Source organism: Buteo buteo, chromosome 11, assembly GCF_964188355.1.
Source record: "Buteo buteo chromosome 11, bButBut1.hap1.1, whole genome shotgun sequence".
NCBI lineage: Eukaryota > Metazoa > Chordata > Aves > Accipitriformes > Accipitridae > Buteo > Buteo buteo.
The window spans coordinates 31,623,968-31,646,341 of record NC_134181.1 but is presented as its reverse complement, the minus strand read 5'-3'; the positions used below and the strand labels follow the sequence as shown (position 1 = coordinate 31,646,341).

The 22,374-nt window shown below is 40.5% G+C and overlaps 3 protein-coding genes across 7 annotated transcripts; 1 reads left to right on the top strand and 2 right to left on the bottom strand.

The window, feature by feature from the left end:
* Positions 1 to 866: 866 nt before the first annotated feature.
* TCTN2 (tectonic family member 2) lies at positions 867 to 11,696 on the bottom strand. Of its 3 annotated transcripts, none has more exons than XM_075041423.1 (18): positions 11,509 to 11,696; positions 10,550 to 10,663; positions 10,163 to 10,236; positions 9,208 to 9,403; positions 8,855 to 8,955; positions 8,404 to 8,600; positions 8,045 to 8,168; positions 7,250 to 7,385; positions 6,489 to 6,554; positions 5,512 to 5,640; positions 5,142 to 5,219; positions 4,730 to 4,810; positions 4,271 to 4,382; positions 3,797 to 3,900; positions 3,229 to 3,385; positions 2,473 to 2,598; positions 1,887 to 1,975; positions 867 to 1,053 (listed from the first exon to the last, which is right to left on the bottom strand). In XM_075041423.1, exons 1-18 carry the CDS (start codon positions 11,627 to 11,629, stop codon positions 938 to 940), a joined length of 2,121 nt encoding a protein of 706 aa, XP_074897524.1. In that variant the 5' UTR covers positions 11,630 to 11,696; the 3' UTR covers positions 867 to 937. The 3 variants fall into 3 exon arrangements, with proteins under 3 accessions (XP_074897524.1, XP_074897526.1, XP_074897527.1); XM_075041425.1 differs by having other exon boundaries at positions 11,557 to 11,696; XM_075041426.1 differs by lacking the exon at positions 10,550 to 10,663 and having other exon boundaries at positions 11,557 to 11,696.
* A 340-nt stretch (positions 11,697 to 12,036) lies between these two features.
* GTF2H3 (general transcription factor IIH subunit 3) lies at positions 12,037 to 17,779 on the bottom strand. Of its 3 annotated transcripts, none has more exons than XM_075041416.1 (13): positions 17,691 to 17,779; positions 17,226 to 17,305; positions 16,752 to 16,861; positions 15,974 to 16,137; positions 15,658 to 15,720; positions 15,394 to 15,423; positions 14,554 to 14,582; positions 14,394 to 14,468; positions 14,080 to 14,133; positions 13,778 to 13,846; positions 13,516 to 13,651; positions 13,397 to 13,433; positions 12,037 to 13,309 (listed from the first exon to the last, which is right to left on the bottom strand). In XM_075041416.1, exons 1-13 carry the CDS (start codon positions 17,698 to 17,700, stop codon positions 13,240 to 13,242), a joined length of 927 nt encoding a protein of 308 aa, XP_074897517.1. In that variant the 5' UTR covers positions 17,701 to 17,779; the 3' UTR covers positions 12,037 to 13,239. The 3 variants fall into 3 exon arrangements, with proteins under 3 accessions (XP_074897517.1, XP_074897518.1, XP_074897519.1); XM_075041417.1 differs by having other exon boundaries at positions 16,752 to 16,858; positions 17,691 to 17,778; XM_075041418.1 differs by lacking the exon at positions 13,397 to 13,433.
* EIF2B1 (eukaryotic translation initiation factor 2B subunit alpha) lies at positions 17,726 to 22,337 on the top strand. The gene is given in 10 exon segments (XM_075041415.1): positions 17,726 to 17,845; positions 17,848 to 17,878; positions 17,957 to 18,058; positions 18,187 to 18,323; positions 18,409 to 18,525; positions 18,998 to 19,110; positions 20,024 to 20,092; positions 21,098 to 21,173; positions 21,365 to 21,490; positions 21,943 to 22,337. Coding segments are annotated over 10 exon segments (1,032 nt in total). The 5' UTR covers positions 17,726 to 17,740; the 3' UTR covers positions 22,099 to 22,337.
* The last annotated feature ends 37 nt before the right edge of the window (positions 22,338 to 22,374 follow it).

The window sequence follows — 22,374 nt, the reverse complement described above, 5'->3', positions numbered from 1 at the left end:
GGCCAACCGGCGGCGAACGCGGAGCGGGTCGGCGGCGCGGGCGGCACGGCCGGAGCGGGGCCCGGCCCGGCTCGGCCCGGCCCGGCTCGGCGCGGCGGAGCCCGAAGGCTGGTGAGGCCGGCAGCCCCTGCCTCGAGGCCGGGGGCAGGCTGCTGCTTGTCGGCGACTCCTTCCGGGGAGCAGCCTCCCACCCACGGCGAACCCGAAAAATGGGAGGGAAAACAGCACGCTGGCAGTCACGGATTCACCCCGGGCAAGGCTGCCCTGTGGGAGGACGTACAGGAGAAAATACATCACTGAGAGGATTGTAAGAGCCGACCCACAGGAGAATCCCAAGCGGAACGTCATACTTGATCAGTTGAAGAAGATCGGTCGTAAATGTTTTCCCGTACCCTGTGTAGCCCCGAGCAGGTACAGGTTGCCCACACAAAGAGTTAACTGGAAAAGACAATTACAGACCAATGCATGAAAACACCTGAAGCATTAATACTTTTCAAAAGAGAGAATAATCGGTCCACCGCTCCAACAAACAGGTGGGCGTGAAGGGGTTCACCACGGAAAGGAAGTGCCGCCTTGACCCGCTACACCAGGAGAGGAGAACAAGCCTGACAGGACAACGGCCCATCCGTGAGGGCCACCCCGACCCCCTGTAGCCTCTGGGCTGGGCTGGCCCCTGAGCAGCCCCTCAGGCAGAGCTCACCCTGTTGAAGTCAACTCTGCACTCCTGCTGCTATACAAGCGCAGTGCTTAAAAATACTTCTGTTGCTTTTTGTTGTTAAATAACACAACCATTTTCTGTATACCATAAGACTATTAATTTGATGTATCTTTAAATGTTTATACAAAACGTCTACAAAATCCAAGAATATTTATCCATAAGTTTTACCGCAAAGTACTTAACATATTAACAAAAGTGGTTCTCTTTACATCAAAGTTTTTAAACCAAGGAACTACTCCATAATTTAGAAAACCAAGGGTTACTCATAATTGCTGCAAGTAAAACAAGAAATGCCAATGACAGGCCTTTTGCAAGACACTGGGAATATGGTTCTCCTGCAAAAAAAAGAAGAAAAAAAACAAGTATAAGCATATGAGAGCCTAATTTTAGTTTAGACAACAACCCAAAAGATACAGATTAAAGCATATACATAGCCTGAATAAAATAACATAGCACAAATCAAGATGCTTCATACTTGGGAAACTTTGTACTTCCCGTAACTTTAGTCCCTGAAGTTGTGCAGATAATAAACACGGACAGTTGCCTCTGTCCATGCAGTTCTCGGCACAGAGTCCGAGTGCCCTGATGCCCTTTGAAATGCCAGACATTTAGCCTACAGAGTCTCCCACAAAATGTTACCCACCACAGTTTTACACATAGGAAATTTTAAAAGCAACTGTCTTACCAACATGGCAAATTTTTACTGGAACTCATGTGGGCTGACTGAAAAACATACACTGGCAAAGTGAGAAATAAAGTGTCCCCTCTACCCTTCAAGGGCAATGACACACACTGACAATCCTACAATTACAGTAGGAAATGGAAAACACAGCAGTTATCATAAAGCAATATATTCTCCTTTGCTACAGAACGCATACCTCCCTCCAAACTATACGGGGGAGTGAAAAAGAATCTCTCTCTGCCAAACAGATACTCACAAAATTTCAATCTTATTGAGAAAGGACTCCTAGTAATTATTTTTTCCACTAGTCTAAGAAATCAATGCATTATCAAGCAAAAAATTAAACAGACTTTTTGGACCATGCTTTCTAAAAGAGAAATTTTAATTCCCTACTACAAAGCATTCTTTCAGACTAAACTCCACACACCTAACAATGTTTCAAAGTATGGCCAGTTCATGGCATTCCACATTGCTTATTATTTTTACCTGTATAAAACCGTGTCAATGGATAAAAAAGTTGTGGCCAGCACACATCATTTCGATTGCAGTCGAATTCTGTATAATTAATCTGAAATCTGGGGAAAAAAACCCAAACAAACCAGCTTTATTAACTACAGTACCAGAACACCAGCACAAGTGGAAAACAGAGTGAAAAGGTGTCCAGATTACGGGAAAAAACAAAACTAAACCACAAGCTTCTCGTTAATCTCTTACGACTTTTTTGTCTAATAAAAACAGAAGCCTCCCCTCTTACTCTGTTTCTGTCATTTGTGATAAACATTTTCAGATAATGGATAGTTTGGGAGCCTCACTCAGCACCCCTTATCCACTCAAGTAAATGACACAGAAGCTTTTCGGCCAAAACCAAATGACAACTTTGCAGGGTAATTTATAGGCCTTCCTGTTCTTCATGCTCCTGGGGAACATTGTCACTAACAGAATTGTTACTGAGTAATTGAACCAGGCCTTCTTGCTCTGTACTGCACCAAACTAAAGTAACCTTTTGATCAACACTATTCACATTACATCTGCTTAACATAATGTGAAACATCAACATTTTTACAAAAATTACCTTGTCATTGGAATGGGTGGCTGAGCTGGCACTTTAATAAACTGAACAGAAGCAGTGATGGGAAGAAAGCTGATGCTGTTTTCACAGATAAGCCCGCACTGGAATTGCCATATGACTGTTGAGTAACTGTAAGAATATGCATAACTATTACTTGAGGGCTGTAAGTGGAAATTTAGAGCCTAAAAATAACTATGAAAGGATAAAATACACAGTATTTAGGAGGAGGTAGATGATCTCTGGATTTTCAACACCATGCAGGGAGAGAACTTGCAAACTCTGGAAATGAGGTAAAGTGGAACAGAATCCCATGTATTTGATTGGGATTGACTTAGGAAAAAAAGAGTGGAAAACCCCTGTTTCAGGAAAGAATAAAGCATTTACCACAGCTCTCAACTAGACCTCTACATTGGGGTAAGCCAGAACACAGGACAATGTTATCACTTCCACTACATGATAAGAAATTAAAACATTCTTCTGATGGAATGCCCTGCATATACCTACTACTGGCAGCATCATAGATTTTATTTAATATTTCAGTGAAGTAGAAAGATTGTCTACTTTTAACCATTAGGGTTTTTTTTAGGCAAACCTGGTTGTCATCAAAGGAATTTGCGTTGCACAAATAAAAGGCATGTAAAAAATTAGAAATAACAAAATAACATCTTTGTTTGTAAAATTTAATCTGGATATGTTACAGAAGCAAGTCTCAAAAGGAAACATTTATTTGTCAGATAGCCAAGACACAACTCTCTCTACCTGATCTGCACAGCAAGAATCTCTTGCTGGGGAATCCCTTGTACTGCACCCACATCAGCAAAGATTATGCGAATATTCAGATTTGCAGGAATATCTGGACAAATGCCTTTTAAGCTTCCAGTGCTCACATTGATATCAGAATTAAAAGGATCAAGACCTATGGAGGAGAACAGAGTTATTTAAATGGAAATATTATGGAAAACATTATCTTTTCTAGAGTTATATTATTGTCACAGTGCAGTGAAATACTGGTAACTGTCACATAGGAACACAGAAAAAAAATGTTTTCTCTATGTAAAATACACATAAAGAAAAGGAGTACTTTATCAACAGAGAACCAAAATACCAAGTCATATGTGTGCAGGCTGACAGTAAAATACATGTTAGTGCAGCATCCAGGTACATATTGAGTTATATGCATGTGTGTACACATATATGGATGGATGGATCCAGATACACAGATCAGTATCTTTAGGCATTTGAAATGACATTTTGGGTTTATTTTGAGATGCTCCATTCATCATATGGGCACATTTTGACTACAAACAACACCACAAACCTCACTTACGTATAATTTCCACCCAGTCATTTAGATCACTGTAACTTGAATTGTCCCTCTTTCCAATGTGAGTAGCTCGTATTAATGAATTCAATTTCTCAGTTACATTTCCTCTGCAAAATAAGAATGTAAGATTACACAAAAAGTAAATCTGTACTGTCTACCATTCTGGATTGCAATATTATTTCCTGATCTGATGTTATCATTCAACAAAACCAAAATTGAACTATTGAGTTATCTGTTGAAGGGAAGCAATGGCAAAGGATTCCACCCCAACATAATCCTCATTTGAATACAGAGAGAGCAAGTGAAACCATTATTATAATTTCCTGTTTAAAAAAAAATGACACTATCAACCACAGAAAGCTGAAATGCATACATGAACATTTAAAAAGAACGTAACAGTGCTGATAGTAGGCACTTGAGAATCGTGTAATAAGCAAGAGGGATGCAGGGAAAAACAATTCAAACTATGTAGCTTACCTTAAAAGGCTGCAATCTTCATTAATACCAACTTCTAGAATGCACCCAGAGAACAAATCTAGTCCAAATAAAACTGGTGTATAAGTTGCCGACATACATAAACCTCTGCCAGCTATGAAATGAAAACATCTTACTTGAGCTTTCCTATATCAACCTTTTGATCTCTAGCTTTCAATTTTGTGCAAAAATATCAAACATTAGAATGCAAAACACCAAGTGGTATAGTTAAAAAAATAGATACAAGTCCATTCAAGTTAAATTTTCCAAGAAAGTATTAGAGGTTTACTCACTGAAGTTTGAACAAAAGTCTAGGGAATAGTCTAGAAAAGCAAAATTTGGCAGATTCTTAACTAAAATATGTTAAAAAAATAAAAAAAAAAAACAACGAAAAAAAACCACAAAACCCACCAACATTTTAGCATTAACTACAGTTGAAGCTGCAACCTCACAAGCCAGTACCTGGCTGCCAAATGTTTAGGCTTCCAAAAGTATCAGAAGCATTCATATTTGCAGCTCTCACTGGTTTTCCAACTTGATAACCTAAACATAGAAGGGTAAATCATTAACATTGTATAAGAATCTATAAGCATTAGCATTGTTTTAACAATAAACGTCATCAATCTTGAAGTAAATGAACAGACATTTCCATTACAGTAGGAATACCCCCACTTTAAATAATCAATATCTATACAACAAAAGCCTAAGAACAAACCACTGCTATTACAATTGGCAGTGCATTAAGACAGGAAGGTGGGGGCTAGCAACATGAGGAAGTATGAAAGAGATCTAAAACATAGTCACTGATAATAATCTGTACCGTATGAAATTTTTTTTCTTTTCACTTTTAAGAGGCAAAGTAAAGTATTAATACCTGGATTCCCAAACAGTTCTGCTGCATTAGTACTCTTTAAACTTAGAAATTTGACTGTGAATCTCTGCGTCAGTATTTCTGGTAAAAGAGAAAAAATATGACTTTACTTTTAAAGAAATAAATTAGCAAAAAGTATGCTGTAAATTAGGAAAAGGTATGCTCTATGTAGTATACAAACTTCCATCCTTCATTTGTAAAAGAAGATTCAAACTAATACAAATTAATGGAAATCAGCCCCATAAATTTTCTTCCTAGAGTCCAGGGGAAATTCTTTTTAAGAAGTATTAGTAAATAAGAGATTCTATCACAGAATTTCCATGCTGAAGAAAAAAAAGTAAATTAAAAAATCGTAAAAGAAATTTCATCATACCTCCATCACACAAACTTCCGAGGAAGACTGTGACATTTATTCGCTCTATGCTCTTGTCTTTCCAAATAAACGTATAATGCTCTGCAAAAGTTACATTTTGACATAGACTCTCAGCAGTATGAAGGCTTTCTGGCAGAAGAAATAAAAAGGCCAAAATGAAAAGCACTGCTAATGAGAAAGCTATGTTTCTGTAGCTGAAAAAGAACACATTAAAAAACTCTGGCAAAATTCTGAAAATTATAACATTCATCTTCTTGAGAATTTATTTCACTTGTTTAAGTCTCATCTCATTAGGACAGTGTAACAATACAATCCCCTAACTTATCAATACTTCAATATCAGTGGTTCCAGGTCTTTTTGTAGCTAAACCTCTCCAGCAGAACCCAGCAGTGGACTTTACATCACCAGCTGATGCACTTCTGTGGATTCAGGACTCCCTCTGCTCTCATCTCATCCCTCCCAGAGAGCCACCACTGCCCAGAAAAACACATTAGCTTGGATTCCATTAGCTTCATTTGTGCTGCATTATCTTCCCACTGGCTGGGAACCACTGTTCTACATCAAGTAACTGCTTCATTGGCTCAAAAAGGCCTTAAAAAGGAATGAGAGATTACAGAACAGAGACATATACATCTGCTTACAGTCTGCCCATCTCGCCCCACTTCCATGCTCATATTGAAGTTTTTTTTAAAGCATTCTTTGTATCTTTATTTTTATTATTGTTTTTTTCTTCTCAATAATTACTTTTAATGGAAGCTAAGGGACCCAATTTCTTGACCAACTTTAAATGAAGTTGGGGTAAATTAAATACTTTCTGCTTTGTAGTAAGCTGAACAGTTTACTTTTTGAGAATTAGATAACATACAAGATCCTTCCTAAGGATTGGAGCAGGTAAACATTTTAGGCATCAAAATAATATATTTCTTATATAGTCCAGGTTAGGTAAGAAACACATTTATTAAATGGAAGAGACATACCACTTCCAGTGATGAATTTGCCCATGTCGGTGATGGTCCTATAGATGACATTTTGTTGGATGAAGTCTGAGAATGAAAAACAAACACTGCAGTAATCCTGACTAGTAAGAGAGACAGACATACTGTTTTCACATCCAAGGTGCAACCCTTGTTGTTAAGAAAATTGAGTAGAAAATTATTTGGAAAATTAATTTTGGTAAAGGACCAAACTGTTTATGTATTTTGAGAGCATAGCTAGTTATCTCTGGGTCTTACAAAGGTAATATAGACGAACAAAATTAGACAATTATGGAGCGTAAAATAAATTATCTTCATGCTGGTAATCATATAACCTCGAACTCCAGAACGACACTTCCTAAGTATATGCTTTTGTAATGCAGAAAGTAACCATTTCTCACTAATTCTAAAATTATGATACTGCACCCTCTTGACAGAAAAAGGGCTCTGCAACAGTCTGAAAATAATGCAAGAGGTGCTGTTCTGTCATGTGTAGCCATAACCAGTATGAGTCACCAGAAACAGATAAATGGGAAACAAAAGCCAATCCCACTATTTCTTGTATCCTAAGTCTTGGGAAATAGTGGGACACTTGCTAGGAGGTCATCAGAAACAGGAATAGAACATCCCCAAACGCTGAACTATAGCCACAGATAACAAAGATATTACATGTAGCTACTATGTCAACAACCCTCGGGTTTGCTCTGTTCTAGCAGCTCTGAGAAACATAAAACACATTTCTGTTAGGGTTTTTTGCAGCATACCTCCAGTACCACTGTTTATCCGGACATCATGGGGCAGTCCTTGCCTGTAAGATGCTAGATTGGTAAGGCATTTGACATCAAAGTTCTGGAGATACGCTACAGGGGCATTTCCAACACACTGTCCAGCCATGGATCGCTGCAGGTGATTCAACAGAAATAAGGATGTTGGACTCTTTTCTAGCCCCTTGCTTTTCATTTGAAGACTATTTGTTAGTGAAATGCTCCAAGTGTGTACTACAGCCATATATGACACTTTGACAAACAAGTAATCTGATGTTATCAAAATACCTCAAGCTGTAGCAAGAGAGAGGTTAAAATTTTAAAAGCACAGCTTTAGAAATAGTTTCAATATATGGTATAGCTTCGTCTTAATTTGTCAAAATAATTATAACAAACAAGTCTCTAAAATGCAAAAGGAATTTGAAAAAAGTACAACCAGATAACTAAGATTCAAAGGGAAAACCAACTATAGTGCTCAGTAATACAGCAGGCAAACCAAAAAATATAGAAACATGACAAGTCATAAACTATTAACTGGGTTGCCAAGCTTGCTTTTACTTCTTGAAATAATTAAGACATTTCCATTTGGGGGGATGGGCAGGGGGATCAAGAAGGATAATGTTTGCTTTTAATAAGAATTTTGTGCCTTTTTTTTTCTTTTTGGTGAAAAACATATTCTACCACTTCACAACAGCAAGTTTCAGAATCTGGTTACAAAGCCATAAAGAGCGTGATATACAGAGAGTATCAAACAAACCAAGAGGAATCAAAAGCTCCTAAACACAAAAAGATTACCTGGGGGATGGTAAAATACTCATTTTCTTCTGTCATAATTGGATCTCCTTGTCCGTAACCAGTGAAAAGTTTCCCAGGAGAAGTTTGTAAAGGGATCTTAAATGAAGGAACTTTGGGTGTAGAACTGCAAACAAGTTTAAAAATTAAACAGTTCTTTACTCTCTACCTCAAACAAATAATTATACATTTGCTTTCATGTCCCATGTTCTCATATAGAACCAATGACATTTCTCCATTTGCATTTAGAGTTCACACACTAAAGTTCCAATTTCAAAATAACTTTCATTATAAAAACAGGTTATATTTTTGGTAGTATGCCTAACGTGTGTGTTGAGAAAACAAATTTTCTTAAGACTTACGTAGAGCCATGGTAAAAGTAGCCAAGAAATGGTGTGTTGTTAAGAGAAGACTGTACACAAAGGAAGGGAAACCAATCAGGGGTATATTCCATTGACTGAGAAGAGCACAGCTGATCAAAAGGTGGGTTTACATCCCCACCAAACACCCCAGTGAAACACGATTCATTGAATAACTGCTTCAAGTCTTGTGTACACTCCTGCAAGGGAAAAGAATAGTCACTTTGTTGCACGGTAATTGCATTACCATAGGCACTACAGCCATACTTACAGGTAAATCAAACCAATCTTGTAGAGAGAGGTCATATTTACTATTAGAAATACTGGAAAACCCAAACAAGCCCTCTAGCCCCATCTAGCCTGAAGGATTCAGTACCTTTATCTCCATCCAGACAATAGGAAGAGTCTAGAAAATTTGAAAACACTTAATCAAAGTTTAATATGAAATAAGTACCGGATCACAGCAACAACGAACGTCACATGCTCCAGCTGTCAAGTCACAAGGACAAGAGCCCAAGGGCTGAAACACCTGGTTTGGGATGATAGTTGCATTTTCTGTAAAAGAATTAAAAATAAAAATAATTTTTTTAAAAAAAGATAAAAATCAGATTAAATGGACTGGAATCCAAATAAACAGACCACAGGCATTGCAGTTTATTCCAAAAGTGTACAAACCTTTTGTTAAATTCCATTAATGATTATACAGTATCTCTTATTGCTGCCCAAATCCAAATTTTTATTTTTTCATATATGGAGGAAAAGAACAAACAAAACGCCATTTCTTCTTTAGCATACCTAAACACTTACCTGACACATTTCCTGTAAAGGAAGAGTTGGCATATATTTCAGCTTGAATCAGGAGATGCGCCAACATCACTGAATCACGGCAAGCTAAAACCTGAAGTGTTTCAACCACGCAGAGAGGTGCTGTGCAGCAGTCAGTGACATTCGGCAAACACAACTGCAGATCTCTAGTCAAGCTTACAGTCACTTTGGAAGTGTTCTGAAAAACGCAAAATAAAGTTTGACAGCTTTGATGGCTTGTATTAGATTACTCTTATTTATACCACTCATCAGCTTTTGAAAGACAAGTTTCAGTACCACTGTGTTTTGTCAGCACTACAATACAATAATATTCTTCCTCTATAAAATCGGACATTTGTTGAGAGTGGAATGACAAAGAGTTTGCTACTGAGATACGCAAATACAGTGAGGATATGAACTGTCCACAGAACTTTTTAAGGCATGCACACAGATTAAGTTACCTCACAAATCATACACACAATTCTAAAGAAAAGAACAAATACTGAAAAGTGAATTTCAGTTTTTACAGCTACCTTCAGTTGAAAACTATAATGACTGCAGAGTTGCTAAGACCCCTAAGGAATTATGTATAACATAACACTGAAGGCAAGTCCAATATAGATGTTCCAGAGCTCAGGCTGTATAAAACTACTACTTTTTTATTTCTATTAGCTCCTTCCAGCAGATCTGAAACTGTCTCAAATGCTACAGCCAGCCAGAAAGTACAGGCAATTCTGGAGAGGAGGAAGACAACAAGGAACGAGCGTCAAAGCTGCATCTCAGCAGCTAACTCCAGCAAGGGCATCCACACAAAGGGATATATCAAGGAAAAAAAGGCAAGGGCAAGACATTCAAACTGGTCTGTTAGTACATTAACATTTTGCTAGTATTTCATTAGCCCTTAACATATGACAGTTCGATACTTCCCGTTTTTAGGAAGAATCAGTATTTTACATACCATACCAGGAGTTACATTCAAATTCCAATCACCAGCTCTTTTACTTCCACTGCAATTTGCAAGCTGCAATTTTCCTATATCAAAATAAAAATTTAAAAAGCATTCCACTGTCACTTAGAAAAGACTAGAAAATAAGAAGTATATTTAAACTCCTCTTGTGCCTTCAAGTAAGCACACCCTCAGGCCCAGCTGACAAGGAGTCAACAAAGGACTAAAGGGCCTAATCAGCAGAAGTCCTTTGGAGTTCCTATTTCACTAACTATTAAAGCACTAAATGAAGTACATTGCCATTTCTCCAGTAATTTTAGTGTCAAAAAATATTAATAATTCAAACATATTTATTTACATACTACTCGGGGGGAGAGGGGGAAAGTGAAGTGTTCTTACCTGTCTCTTCATCTATAGGACTTAAAATTACAGAAAAATTAACTCCTGAAGAATTTCCAAGAAAAAACGAATTTACTGTGGACCCTGACATATGGATAAATGAAGGCTGAAAGACTAAAAAAAAAAAAGAGAGAAAGAAACAAGTCTTAACACATACTAACTGAAAAAGGTAACATCTGTAAGACATATTTGGGTCCTATGCTTGGGCTAGATTCTTACCTTCCTATACTTTAAAATCTCACAAACAGAAAAAAAATATTTTGTGATGCCAAGTACAGGATTGTGATGCCAAGTACAGGATTGTATTTACATTCTTGCAAAGTGCTAGAGCAGTGGATTCACCATAGTTTTCTATACCACGCGTTTACATTTGTCAAGATGCTCAGTAAGCGTACCGAGTAGTACACGCAGTAGTGTAACATTAAGGCAGGAAACTGCAGTACTTACTGGCCCATGCAGATACGACACAGGTCAGGCAACAACATACTTAGCATTTCTTGCCAACTCCAGTTTACACTTTTTAATTTCTTGTGGCCATGACAGGTTATCAGGGGCGTACCACTACCTGCGATCCAGTAATTGCAGACCACTGCCCTCAGCATGCGGATGTACTTTCAAGTTTACGGCTCCAAGTTGGGAGTTTGACTAGAATTTCCTTTACAGACTTCACTAAAGTTGGAAGGTCCAACAAAAGCAGCTGCACCTTTCCCTCACCGAGTCTCCCCCAATGCTAAGCAGTGGCAGAAAACTCCAGGGCCAGCACCTTCGGGTTGGGGTTGGGGCTGCGGCACCTCAGGCCCCCGACCTCCTAGTCCCTAGGGACTCCGTGGCCTCCCCTCATGCCCACCCGGGCAGGCCCCGCCGTCCGCCAGTCAGGAAAGGCCCCGCCGCAGACCGACCCCCCTTTCCCCACACCCGCGGCCGCCCTTTTGGCCCCCTTCCCTCAGCAGATCCCTCACCCACCAGGAGGCTGCCATTTATGGCGGCCCCTGACGCCCTCCACCCACCGGGGTCCCAAGCCCGCTGTCCGGGGCAGGGTGCCGCCAGCAGCAGCAGCGCCCCGAGGAAAGCAGCCTCCATGGCGTCTAAGGAGGGCAGCGCCGCGGAGCCAGCAGGGGCCCGCCCGCCATCTTGCAGCGACAGCGCGGCGCCATGGCAACGGGAAGGGGCGGGAAGCGCTGCCGGCGGCGCGGCCGCCTCACGGGGAAGGCGGGGCGGGGAGCGCAGGCAGGCGGCGGGGGCCGGCGGCCGGTCGCACCCCCCGGCTGGGCTGCCTCACGTCCTCTTCCTCCTCCTCACGGTGGCAATCGCACAGCTGAAAGCAGGATCAACCAAGACAGCCCAGACACGTCTGTCCCTATCTCCTAACTCCAGGCAGACCACGTCCGCCACCGGGCTCTTCATCTACTGCCAACACAGTGACGTTCCAAGGCAGCCGTGTAGCTCACCCGTAAAAACGTCTGTTATTGTACCAATATCTAGCCACATTTGAAAAAGAACAGGTTTTATTACAAAGGTTTTATACAAAGTAAATTATAAATACGGCCATCAACCAAAACAGCTTTTGACAATCAAACAAGCCAGTAGAAGACTGGCACTATAGCTGTTACATGGACAAAAACCTGATGCAAGTATCAAGACATGACAAATTCCTGTATCCGCCTTGGGGAAAAAAATTAAGTCTTCTTCTATGTCGGAAACAATTACTCTCTGCATTCCTTTCGGGAAAACATCAGTTACTAGCAACAGGTTAAAAAACCAAACTATACAGTTACTTTTTAAAAGCGGTGATTATTTGTCTAAGTGAAAGCCATGTTCAAAAGCACACAGCATACCCTCATGTTCTGCCATAAAAAACACTAATCCAAAAGCTTTCATTTTTACTTGTCCAATGCCAGACGTAAAACCACATACTAAAAAAAAAGTGTGCCTGCTGTCACACAGAATGACATTTTTTGTTTTCCAGTTTCAAAATACAACTTTAAAGACTAACCAGCTAATCTGCATTTACTTTAAACAAAGGTGGTCTTTTTACTCATGAATGAAGAGATATCCAATCAAGAAAGAAATACCACAAAGACAGTACAGTCAAAGGAATACGAATACAATATGAGTGCACATGCAGTGCACAATTAGCATGGGTTTTTTTTAAAAAAAGAGGTGGGTTCTAAGCCATCTCGAAAACGTTGGCTCATTTATTTTGAAACTAATGCTGTTTCAGTCTAAAAATTGCTAGCAAAAGCTAGCAAGAAGTTGAAGTGCCTGAATAACATAGCACTAAGGTTCTAATCCTGCACACCAGTGAAATGGTCATTCTTACCTTTACACCAACATACAAAAAGAATCAGAGCTTTCTTGTCTTTGAAAATAACTTGGAGGTATGAAACTTTGCAGTGGCCAGAATACCTTCTACTTCGCAGGGTGCATCTCTTAACAGGCTGTAACTTCTGGTTCCTCTCACAATTAAGAATTAGTATTTAAAACAGCACAGGTTACATGGTAATACAGTGATTTGTTACTTAAAGGGCTGTGTAGAAGACATACGATTTAAATATTTATCCCTTACAAAACAAGTAGTAACACTGCATACAGTTCTCTTCCATACCCAATAAAAAGTGCCATCAATTTCTCAAGTATGTTCCATTTCATGGAATTACAGGAGGAGGTAATGGTGTATTTACATAATGTTGTTACACAGCTAACTTTAATTTCTTCTTCTTAGCTTTCATGACAGGTGGCAATGATATTTTGAAAGCAGTCCTGAAAAAAAACATAAAAAAAGGAACTGTCAGATACACTGAACGTATTTCCACACCCACCCTTGAAACAAGAAGAAGAAACACTTACTCGCATGTACTACAAATAGGACTGAAGTTGCAGAATACTGGAAAATAAAAGAATTGGCTTTCACTAAAATAGTTCATTTGACTGTAAGGAATCAGACTCTTAAATATTTATAAACTTACTTGACAAGCACACAGAGCACACGTAACCAATTTCAATGAGATTTCGATGACAGAAGCATGCAGCTCTGTAGTCAACATGAATAGGAGGTGGAAGGACAAGCTGTGATCTTTGCTCTTGATCAGGGAGAAATACCCACTGCACAAACAGAGAAAAAATATTTTGCAAATTGGAATGGTACTGCTGTACTACCTTGTCAATAAAGTCAGTAAGATTTCACATGTGATATAGGAAAAACACTGAAGTGTTTTTTAAATGACTTACCAACAAATACTGCAGAAGGGATGGCATGTGGGGCACTTTCAAATATATGCCACCTGTAATGTCACAAGCCTGGAAAGCAGAGAGCATGATCAGATGGTTATGTTTTATGAGATTAACAGGATATTTAAAATACCCACATCCTGCACAAGGCCTGCATGTTGGAACTGTCAGATTCACTGAACATATTTCCACACCCACTCTGGAAACAAAGGAAAGACGACAGCTTTAGAATATGTCAAACCATCTAGCATCAAGTATCTACAAATAAATGTAAACAGCAAACAAGAATAGGAAGTCTGTACCTGTTGCAGAAGACCTGAATCAGAGTCCAAGACACAGGCATCAATCAAAATACTCTGCAAGACAAGAGATGAAACACATGAAAAACAAATTCAGCTAGGACCAATGTAGCCTCAGCAGTGTTACTGTCATGACCTGTTTCTGCTATAAATGCACTCCACATATAAATGCACATGCTTTTACAGCTGCAGGACCACCACAGCCATAGGGAAGCTCTTTCACTGGATCAGAACATTATCATAAGAGAAATGAACAATTTTCTTATCTTTGCACATTAATAAAAAATAATATAATATGAAAAAAATGTCAGCTTCACCTGTTTCTGTGCCGCAAAGATCACATTCATGAAATTCATATATTGCAATGCACTGTCTTCTGCTGCTTTTATGACCTAAATAAAACAATTCAAACTTGTTAGCCTACATAATATCAGTGGATTTCAAGACTAAAAGAAAACCGTCAGCAAAAGTTCTTACCAAAATCCTTGATTTCATTTCTTGATTGGCTAAGTATTAAAAAAAAAAAAGAAATGCATGAGCACATTGTTTCTATTGCCTGTAGCTTGCCTTTTTAATTCTGTAGCATCTAACATCTCAGATATCGAACACCCAAGACTTTAGGTCTAACATCTCAGTTAAAATATGTATATGAAACTATTTTACAGTCCCAGTGACAAGCACCTGTGGACTAATTCAGACGTGTTATGAAAGCAGACCCATTTAATTTATTGTCCAAAAGCAGTTTGATGTTCCTCAGGAAAGAAATGTTCAAAGCTGTTCATTACCAACTCACTGGTTGAAACACATAAGTTATATGGTATTTCTCATTGATTAAAGTAATCTGAAATGTATAGCTGATTCTAGTCCAACATGCTCCTTGCAAAACTATTTGCACAAATAGCACTTTTCCTGATTATAGAAGTCACAAGAGGAAGACCAAAACTGAGTAAGAAAGTAAACTATCATCACAGCTCTGCAGGTGGTCCCTTTGGAAGATCTGTGCATTTTGTGACTTTCAACCTCCAGTTGTTCTAAGGATATGCCAATTTCAGTTTTACTCGTTTCACTTGCATTCAACAGAAAATCAGAGTAAGAATGTGGACTAATGATCGAGTCCTTTACTTTTAATTGTCACCCAGACCTAGTTTAAACTGGGCAACTTCAAATAATCAGGATAAACCTGTACCTATTACCACCCGATTTTGGAAATAGGGGTGTGTCAAAACATATGGATATTTGTATGTACATATGCACTTTCATCTGTTATTCCAATTCAAATATTTATTTAAGTCTTCAAAACAGGAGAAGAGGCGTTACCTTTTACCTCTTTGCCCATCTTGTTGATATCTACATTAGCTGACATTAAGGAATCTACATTCTATTCGTGGAAATAACTCCAGTATCCATACCACGTATTCACCACCTTAGCCAACACACATTTTAATGAGCATGACCCACAGTTATTAGGCAAACGTTTCAGTTTTGAGTATTATTACAGAACAGGAATAGTAAATCTTAATTAATATTATAAGAAACAGTCTTAAAATAAAGACTTTGAAGATTCTGTCATCAAAAGGATACAGCAAAGTGCTTTAGCAAGTGATCCTGCTAATAGAGTTTCTGTTTGCTGGCCCCTCATGTCAGCTGCAATACAAGAGAAGCTGCAAAAGTTACTTTTATATATAAAACAGTTGCTGAACGTCACCATACCAAATACTACAAGTTTTATCTTTGGCAAATAGTATTAACGCAGAGGCCTAAAGTGTCAACTATAAAAAATTCATCTACTTTAAACATAATAAAATTCACATGATCAAAATAAAGGAAATTCCTACAACTCGAGAGTCCAGGTGTTTTGCAATTCTGCATATTAAGCCTAGAATTTTCTTCTCCTTACTTTTTGTCATGAGGTCTTTAATCTCTTCTGCAATCGCATCATTTATTGCTGTTAACAATTCATATTTTCCATCCTTGCTGCCAGAGCAATTAGATTCCATGGAACTACCGCCATCTCCAAATGGATCGGCAAAAGCCCAGCGCTTCCCAGGGTACAAGAAACGGCTGAAACAGAGGAAAAACAAAGTATTCATGCTTTGTCTTCAACCTTGTAAGAAAAAAATGCCATAAACTAATCAGCTGTAGACAGCAATACTCTGAAGTATAATTTCAAATAACTTAAATACTTTAGACATTAAAGAGACTACATAAGGCAGGCAATTTTCAAACTCAAAATGGAGTAAAATGCACATTCACCTCCCTCCTTTCAAGACATCTCTTAAGAGAACTGGCAAATAGATACCATGCCTGCATTTAGGGGTAGATCCTGAGACTCACCAATATCTGGGGGAAAAATATCCACTGAACAGGAAACTTCTGCCACTTGCATTGTCCTGCTTGCTGCATCTCTACCATCCTCTCTCTCCCTCTCTCCATATATTTTTAAGTAAAAGTCTGTTTAAACCTCCCTCTGTCTTAAAAGCCTTTTTGTTGCTTTGTGTAAGGCACTAAGATTATTTCTTTCCTACACTGTTTTAGTCAATTTCTCTTTTTAAGACAATGATACATTATGCATTTAAACCTGGTTTCAATTATATACTTCAGTCCAACAAGAAAATCAGCACACAGATATAGTAAAGTGCACTTTAAACATTTACACTGTTAAGAAGCAGCTATACCTTTCTTGTGTGTGACTTGCTATTACAGCAAGTCTGTTGGTGCGATTCATAAATAAGTGTGAATTTCCCAGCACCATCACTGCATCAATGCATTTCGACAGGGTGAACTGCTAAAAAAAAAAAGAAAAAAAAAGACAAAAGTAGATATAGCACAGTAACACAGTTAAGCAATTTAGAAGAAATCTCACAAATAACTGTAGTTAGAAGAACTTGAATTTGAAGACACAGAACAAGCTTCCTTTCTTAATAGCAAGCATTTAGGAAAAAAGCTTTGACAAACACACAACGCTGGGTAGCTACTGTAAAAGGAATATTCTAATAGCCCTTATATCCATTTTAGAAGACAACGTTAGCATACCTCAGAAATCAAAGACTAACCCCACCTGTTGCCTACTTACTAACATTTAAAAAAAAAAAGAAAGGTTCTTCCCTCAGAAAATCACCATCACTAGTACCAACACCCAGAAGACATACCTCAGCTTCTCCTAGCGCCTTCTTTCCCCACCAGATCGGATTGGCGTCGACGACGATGACCAGCAGGCTCAGCTCATCATCTGAAAAAGTGACAACACAGCAGCGTCACTCCAAGCTCCGCGCGAAACGCCGAGCAGCACCGAGCGGCGGGGCTCGCCCGGGACCCCGGCAGTTCAGAGGAGCCGGGCAGAGCCCGGCCCGGCCCGCGGCGGGAACACGGGGAAGCTGCCGGCCTGGCAGCGCGGGCTGCCCCACGGGCCTGGCGGAGCTTCCCTTAGGAGGCACCGGGGCGACGAGGACGCGCCCCAGAGCCCCGCTCTCGGCCCTGCTTCTGCCTCCTCCGGAAGGAACCCGGCCGCCGGAGCGGCCGCAGCCCGGCCGGCCCCAGGGCTGAGGCCCGCTGGGCCCCGGCGGCCGCTCCCCCCTCCCGCCGCCGCCGCGCTCCCCGGGAACCCGCCGCCTCACCCGCGCTCATAGCGCCGGTGGGCAGCGCCAGCCGCTCCCGGTGCCTGGAGATGACGCCACGGCACGGCGCTACGTCATCCGAACGCGTCCCGTCGCTCGGGCGGCGCCACGCCCAGGCGAGGCGGGCGGTGTGGCGGCCGGGCGGGGAGGGGAGCGGAGCGGAGCGGCCGCTGCCATGAGCACGGACGGTAAATGGGAGCGGGGGGCGGGCGGCGCGGGGTAGCGCCGGGCCGGGCCGGGCCTGACCGCGCCCCGTTGCCTTGCAGACCTGATCGAGACCTTCAGGGCGCAGCTGAGGGACGACCCCGACGTCGCCTCGGCCGTGGTCGCCATCCGCGTGCTGCTGGGCTTCCTCAAGCAGGACCGAGGTGGGCCCGGGTCCCTCCTCAGCCCCGGGCGGGACGGGGTCTCCCCTCTGCCGCGGGTCTCCCCACGGCGAGGCCCGCGGGGGTGAGGCCCAGCCCTGCCCTGACCGCGCACCTCTGCCTCCCCGCAGGGGAGACCATCCAGGGCCTGAGGAGCAGCCTGCTGGCCGCCATCGACACCCTGTCTCGGGTGGACTCCTCGGTGGCCGTCTCCTCCGGCGGGGAGCTCTTCCTGCGCTTCATCAGCCTCACCTCCCTGGAGTACTCGGTAAGGGCGGCTGTCCCCCTGCTCGGCCGCGCTGCCTGCTGCGGGGACCCTCCAGCCTCACAGCAGCCATCGCGGTGCTTTCCAGGACTACTCCAAGTGCAAAGAAATCATGATTGAGCGTGGGGAGATCTTCCTGAGGAAAGTCTCTCTCTCGAGGAACAAAATCGCCAAGCTGTGTCATCCTTTCATCAGAGACGGTGCTGTAAGTAGGCCGAGGCAGGGTCACTCTCCTTCTGTTGCTCTGCTGCTTGCAGTAATGGAAAAACAGAGCAGGGGCGGGAGGGAGTGAAATTTATTAACGTTCACAACAGCGTTGTCTGATGGCGGCTTCTGCAAGTACATAGGTGTAACATCGCCCTTCGCTCTATTTTGTTAAGACTATTTTCCTCCCCCACTTCCATTTCCATGCAGTCCAAGAGGTGCTGAGGAGTCACAGCTTCGAGTTTGCGTTTAAGGTACTAGATCATCGCCCCTTAGCTGCATCAGGGCTGGCCACAAAATGTCCGGCTTACAGGGTGGTTTGCCATCCTATGATTTGTAGAGTACAAGTGACATACATTATTATTTAACACTGATGGACAGTTGTGTGAAGTAAAAGCCATGACATAATTTACAAAAGTAAACGTTTCCCAAAGCTCAGCAAAAGTAATATCTGATTATGGTTTTTTTGACAGCAAATATTGACACATGCCTACTCAAGAGTGGTCCTCAGAGTGTTAGAAGCAGCTGTTGAGTCAAAGAAGCGATTCAGTGTTTATGTTACTGAATCACAGCCAGATCAAGCAGGGCAAGTACTCGTTAATTTGTTTTTTATCTGGGTTAACAGTGTAAGTTACAGCTAGCATCAAATCTGTCATACCTTAAGAAAAGCTGCTAGGCTTGTTAGCAGCATTTTAAATGGTGACTGTCACTAATAATATCACATTATTCTGGACAAGTAAAAAAACCCCCAATATTGGCAAGTAATTCCCCATACTAAATACTCTAATTGCAGTGTTATCTAGGTTTTCCTCAAAGGCTTGCAAACTTTCAGTCAGTGCCAGGCAACCTACTTTTCCCTTGGGAGATGGGAGACAACTGATTTCTAGTTGTCTGCTTCAAAAGTAGGTTAAAATAATCAGTATTATCTTAAGCATAGCAAAGTAAAACATTTCGCTAACAATGTTGTTTGAAGATGCCAAATAAAATATATTAATTACTGATAGCAGCAGCGCAAGCTTTCCCTCTTCAGAGCATACTGTGTATAAGCAATAAATCCTACATACCAGATAATACGTGTTGCTAACCAGTCTCTCCCTAGAATCGAGGATGTTCAGTGGAATACATACAATTTTCCAGCTTCACTGAAATAACTTCTAGCAATGCACCCCATGCTTTATTTCTTGTTTCTTACACCCTATTGATGGAAAAGCTGAAACAGTTTAGGTAATCTGTCGTCTTAATAATAGTTCACTGACTCATCTTTCTGTAGCTGTAATTCCTGACTGCTAAAACAAGCTGACTTTACTTTTGTTGCGTTTGTTGTAATCTGTTTCCATTTCTACACAAGAACTTATTTTCTGTTAGAGGGTACATCATAAGCCAAAACTACAGGCAAGGGAACATGGGCAGTTGCGGGTTTCAGTCTTTCAGACAATATTTTTCTAGCATTGCCTTTAAAGAAGAGCCTTATAAAGCTTCAAATGTGGTTCTTTTAATAGGCAAAAAATGGCAAAAGCCCTGAGGAAGCTGAACATTCCTGTGACTGTGATTCTGGATGCTGCAGTTGGGTAAGTCTGATCATTAAAGCTTAATATTCTTCATCACAATTTTATTTTGATAGTGTTACATGTAAGTTTCCTAGAAGCTTGTTCCAACTACAGAGGTTGTTACTTAGTCATAGTCATCAAACAAGCTAAACAAGTTATACCTTTAAGTGCACAATTAGGAGAGTATGTCTGCTACAAAACAAGTATTTGATGTTGGTGTGTTAGAATGAAAAAAGGAGTCAGACCTAAGTGTAGAACTTGGGGATATCTGTAAAAAAAGAACTGAGGTGCTATGCAAAAAGGCAACTTTTTTCCTAATTTGTGTGTGTTACCATTTTGGGGTTTCTTAAGCTATTTGCTAAATTACCACTGCTTAGTATAAGTCCAAAACATGAGAAAAGAAAGAACTATGATACATTTGAACCTCAATTCTTGCCTAAGTGCAAAATGTCTAAGAGACTGCCTCCAAGAGAATATGTACCAGTCTGCTTACCAACACACCTCTATCTAGGGAAGACAGTGGCTTGAGTGGACAAGTCTACAAGTCCTGTTTCACACCTTAAGTCTATTCAAATCACTTAGTTGATGGTTTTCTTTTTAGATTTGTATTTTCAATTAACAAAACACATTGGAGGGATGTAAAGAAAGGGGATTAGATGAGGAGCATTCTATGTATTTGGCTAAGGTTATCACAGCGCAGTTACACTTCACTGTGTAGGTAGTAACTTACCACAGGGACCCATGTTCCTGTAACCGAGTATCATTCCTAGTCAGATTTCAACTTCTTCCAGCATTTACACAATTGCCAAGGTCAGCTATGGCTGGAGAAGATACAGTTACTTAATATTCCTGCCAGGGAAGCAGATGAAAGCTCACTCCAAGAATGTATAACAGCATGTGGACTTACATAGGTAGATAAAACTAGTTCAGAAAAGTGAGTTTGAATTACTAATTTCTGTTCTGTTCAGCAAGTCATTTGTCATATTACCCAATAAGACTTGGATTTTTTTCCCCCCCTTTGAACAGCTACATTATGGAGAAAGTGGACCTGGTGTTAGTTGGTGCTGAAGGCGTAGTTGAAAGCGGAGGCATTATTAACAAGGTAATAGGTAGGGAGTTTACTACATCATTCTGTAAATTCTAGACTTTTAAAGTTTGGTTTCTCTGAAGAATTCAAGGCTTTCTGAAAAGTCTTTTCTATTTGGATGTTATCCAGTAAACGTCTATTTATTGTTGGAAACTGGGCAATATTATATCATGCTAGCACTGACTGTTCTCCATCTGTCTCCACAGATTGGCACTAATCAAATTGCTGTGTGTGCCAAAGCTCAGAATAAGCCATTTTATGTGGTAGCAGAAAGTTTCAAGTTTGTAAGACTTTTCCCTCTAAATCAGCAGGATGTCCCAGACAAGTTTAAGGTAAGAGAAATTCAAATTACTTCTTAACCACCCCTTCATGCACACTTACGTGTCTATGAAAAATTTTAATCTAAGCATGCCTTCATTTATCTGGATCTCTCTACTCTAGCTTACTTTACATAATATGGAGTTGCTCCATGTTACAGTCACATGCCAAGCAGCCATAATTTGTCTTAATACTAACGTAGTTCCTAAAGCGGTTCCTTTGGGGCACAGGAGCAGCTGAGCGCAAGAAACAGTTAAATCAATACACTCCAGAACTACAAATTGTACTTCATACACAAGATAAAATAGCTGAGACCAAGGTGGCATCAGCCTATGCCTCATTTTAAAGCAACCGACTTCCTTCAGTTCTACCACAGACATCTGCTCGAGACTATAGTACCACTCTTGCCCAAAAGAGGTTTTAACTTGCAGTTGTATAATAGCTAATGGTCTCCATTTCCTTCTAGTACAAAGCAGACACTCTGAAAACAAGTCAGAATCTAACAGAGGAGCACCCCTGGATTGACTACACATCACCATCACTAATTACGTTACTGTTTACAGACCTCGGTGTGTTAACTCCATCAGCTGTCAGTGATGAACTTATTAAACTCTATCTGTAACAGAGGACTTTGTACAGGATGTATCATCTTCCAAGTTCTTACAACTGTGATAGTCACCGAAGAAGATGATACAAGTTACATGGACACGGTAAAGAAACAACATTGTAAGGATTAATGTAATTATCAGCCTTCTTGAGTTTTTAAAGCCAAACTTACATGTGGATGGACCACTATTAAAAAAAAAAAGTCCATAAGTTACTACAGCTTCTAAGGACCTAAAATAAATTATTTTAAAGATGGGTGGAGTATTTTGATACTGTAAAAGAAAATACCTTA

Bases quoted from the DNA above. Each gene is read 5' to 3' on its own strand.
- GTF2H3 (XM_075041416.1), bottom strand. The intron at 16,138-16,751 runs GTATAGCTGCTT...CCTCTGTTTCAG, and splicing joins GCAAGTCACACACAAGAAAG to CCGTTTCTTGTACCCTGGGA. The intron at 14,134-14,393 runs GTGAAGCTGACA...CTTGTCTTGCAG, and splicing joins TCTTTGCGGCACAGAAACAG to AGTATTTTGATTGATGCCTG.
- TCTN2 (XM_075041423.1), bottom strand. From the start codon at position 11,629: ATGGAGGCTGCTTTCCTCGGGGCGCTGCTGCTGCTGGCGGCACCCTGC. The intron at 4,383-4,729 runs GTACTGGCTTGT...TTCATTTCATAG, and splicing joins CCTAAACATTTGGCAGCCAG to CTGGCAGAGGTTTATGTATG. The intron at 2,599-3,228 runs GTAGAGAGAGTT...ATATTCTTACAG, and splicing joins ATTCTTGCTGTGCAGATCAG to TTACTCAACAGTCATATGGC.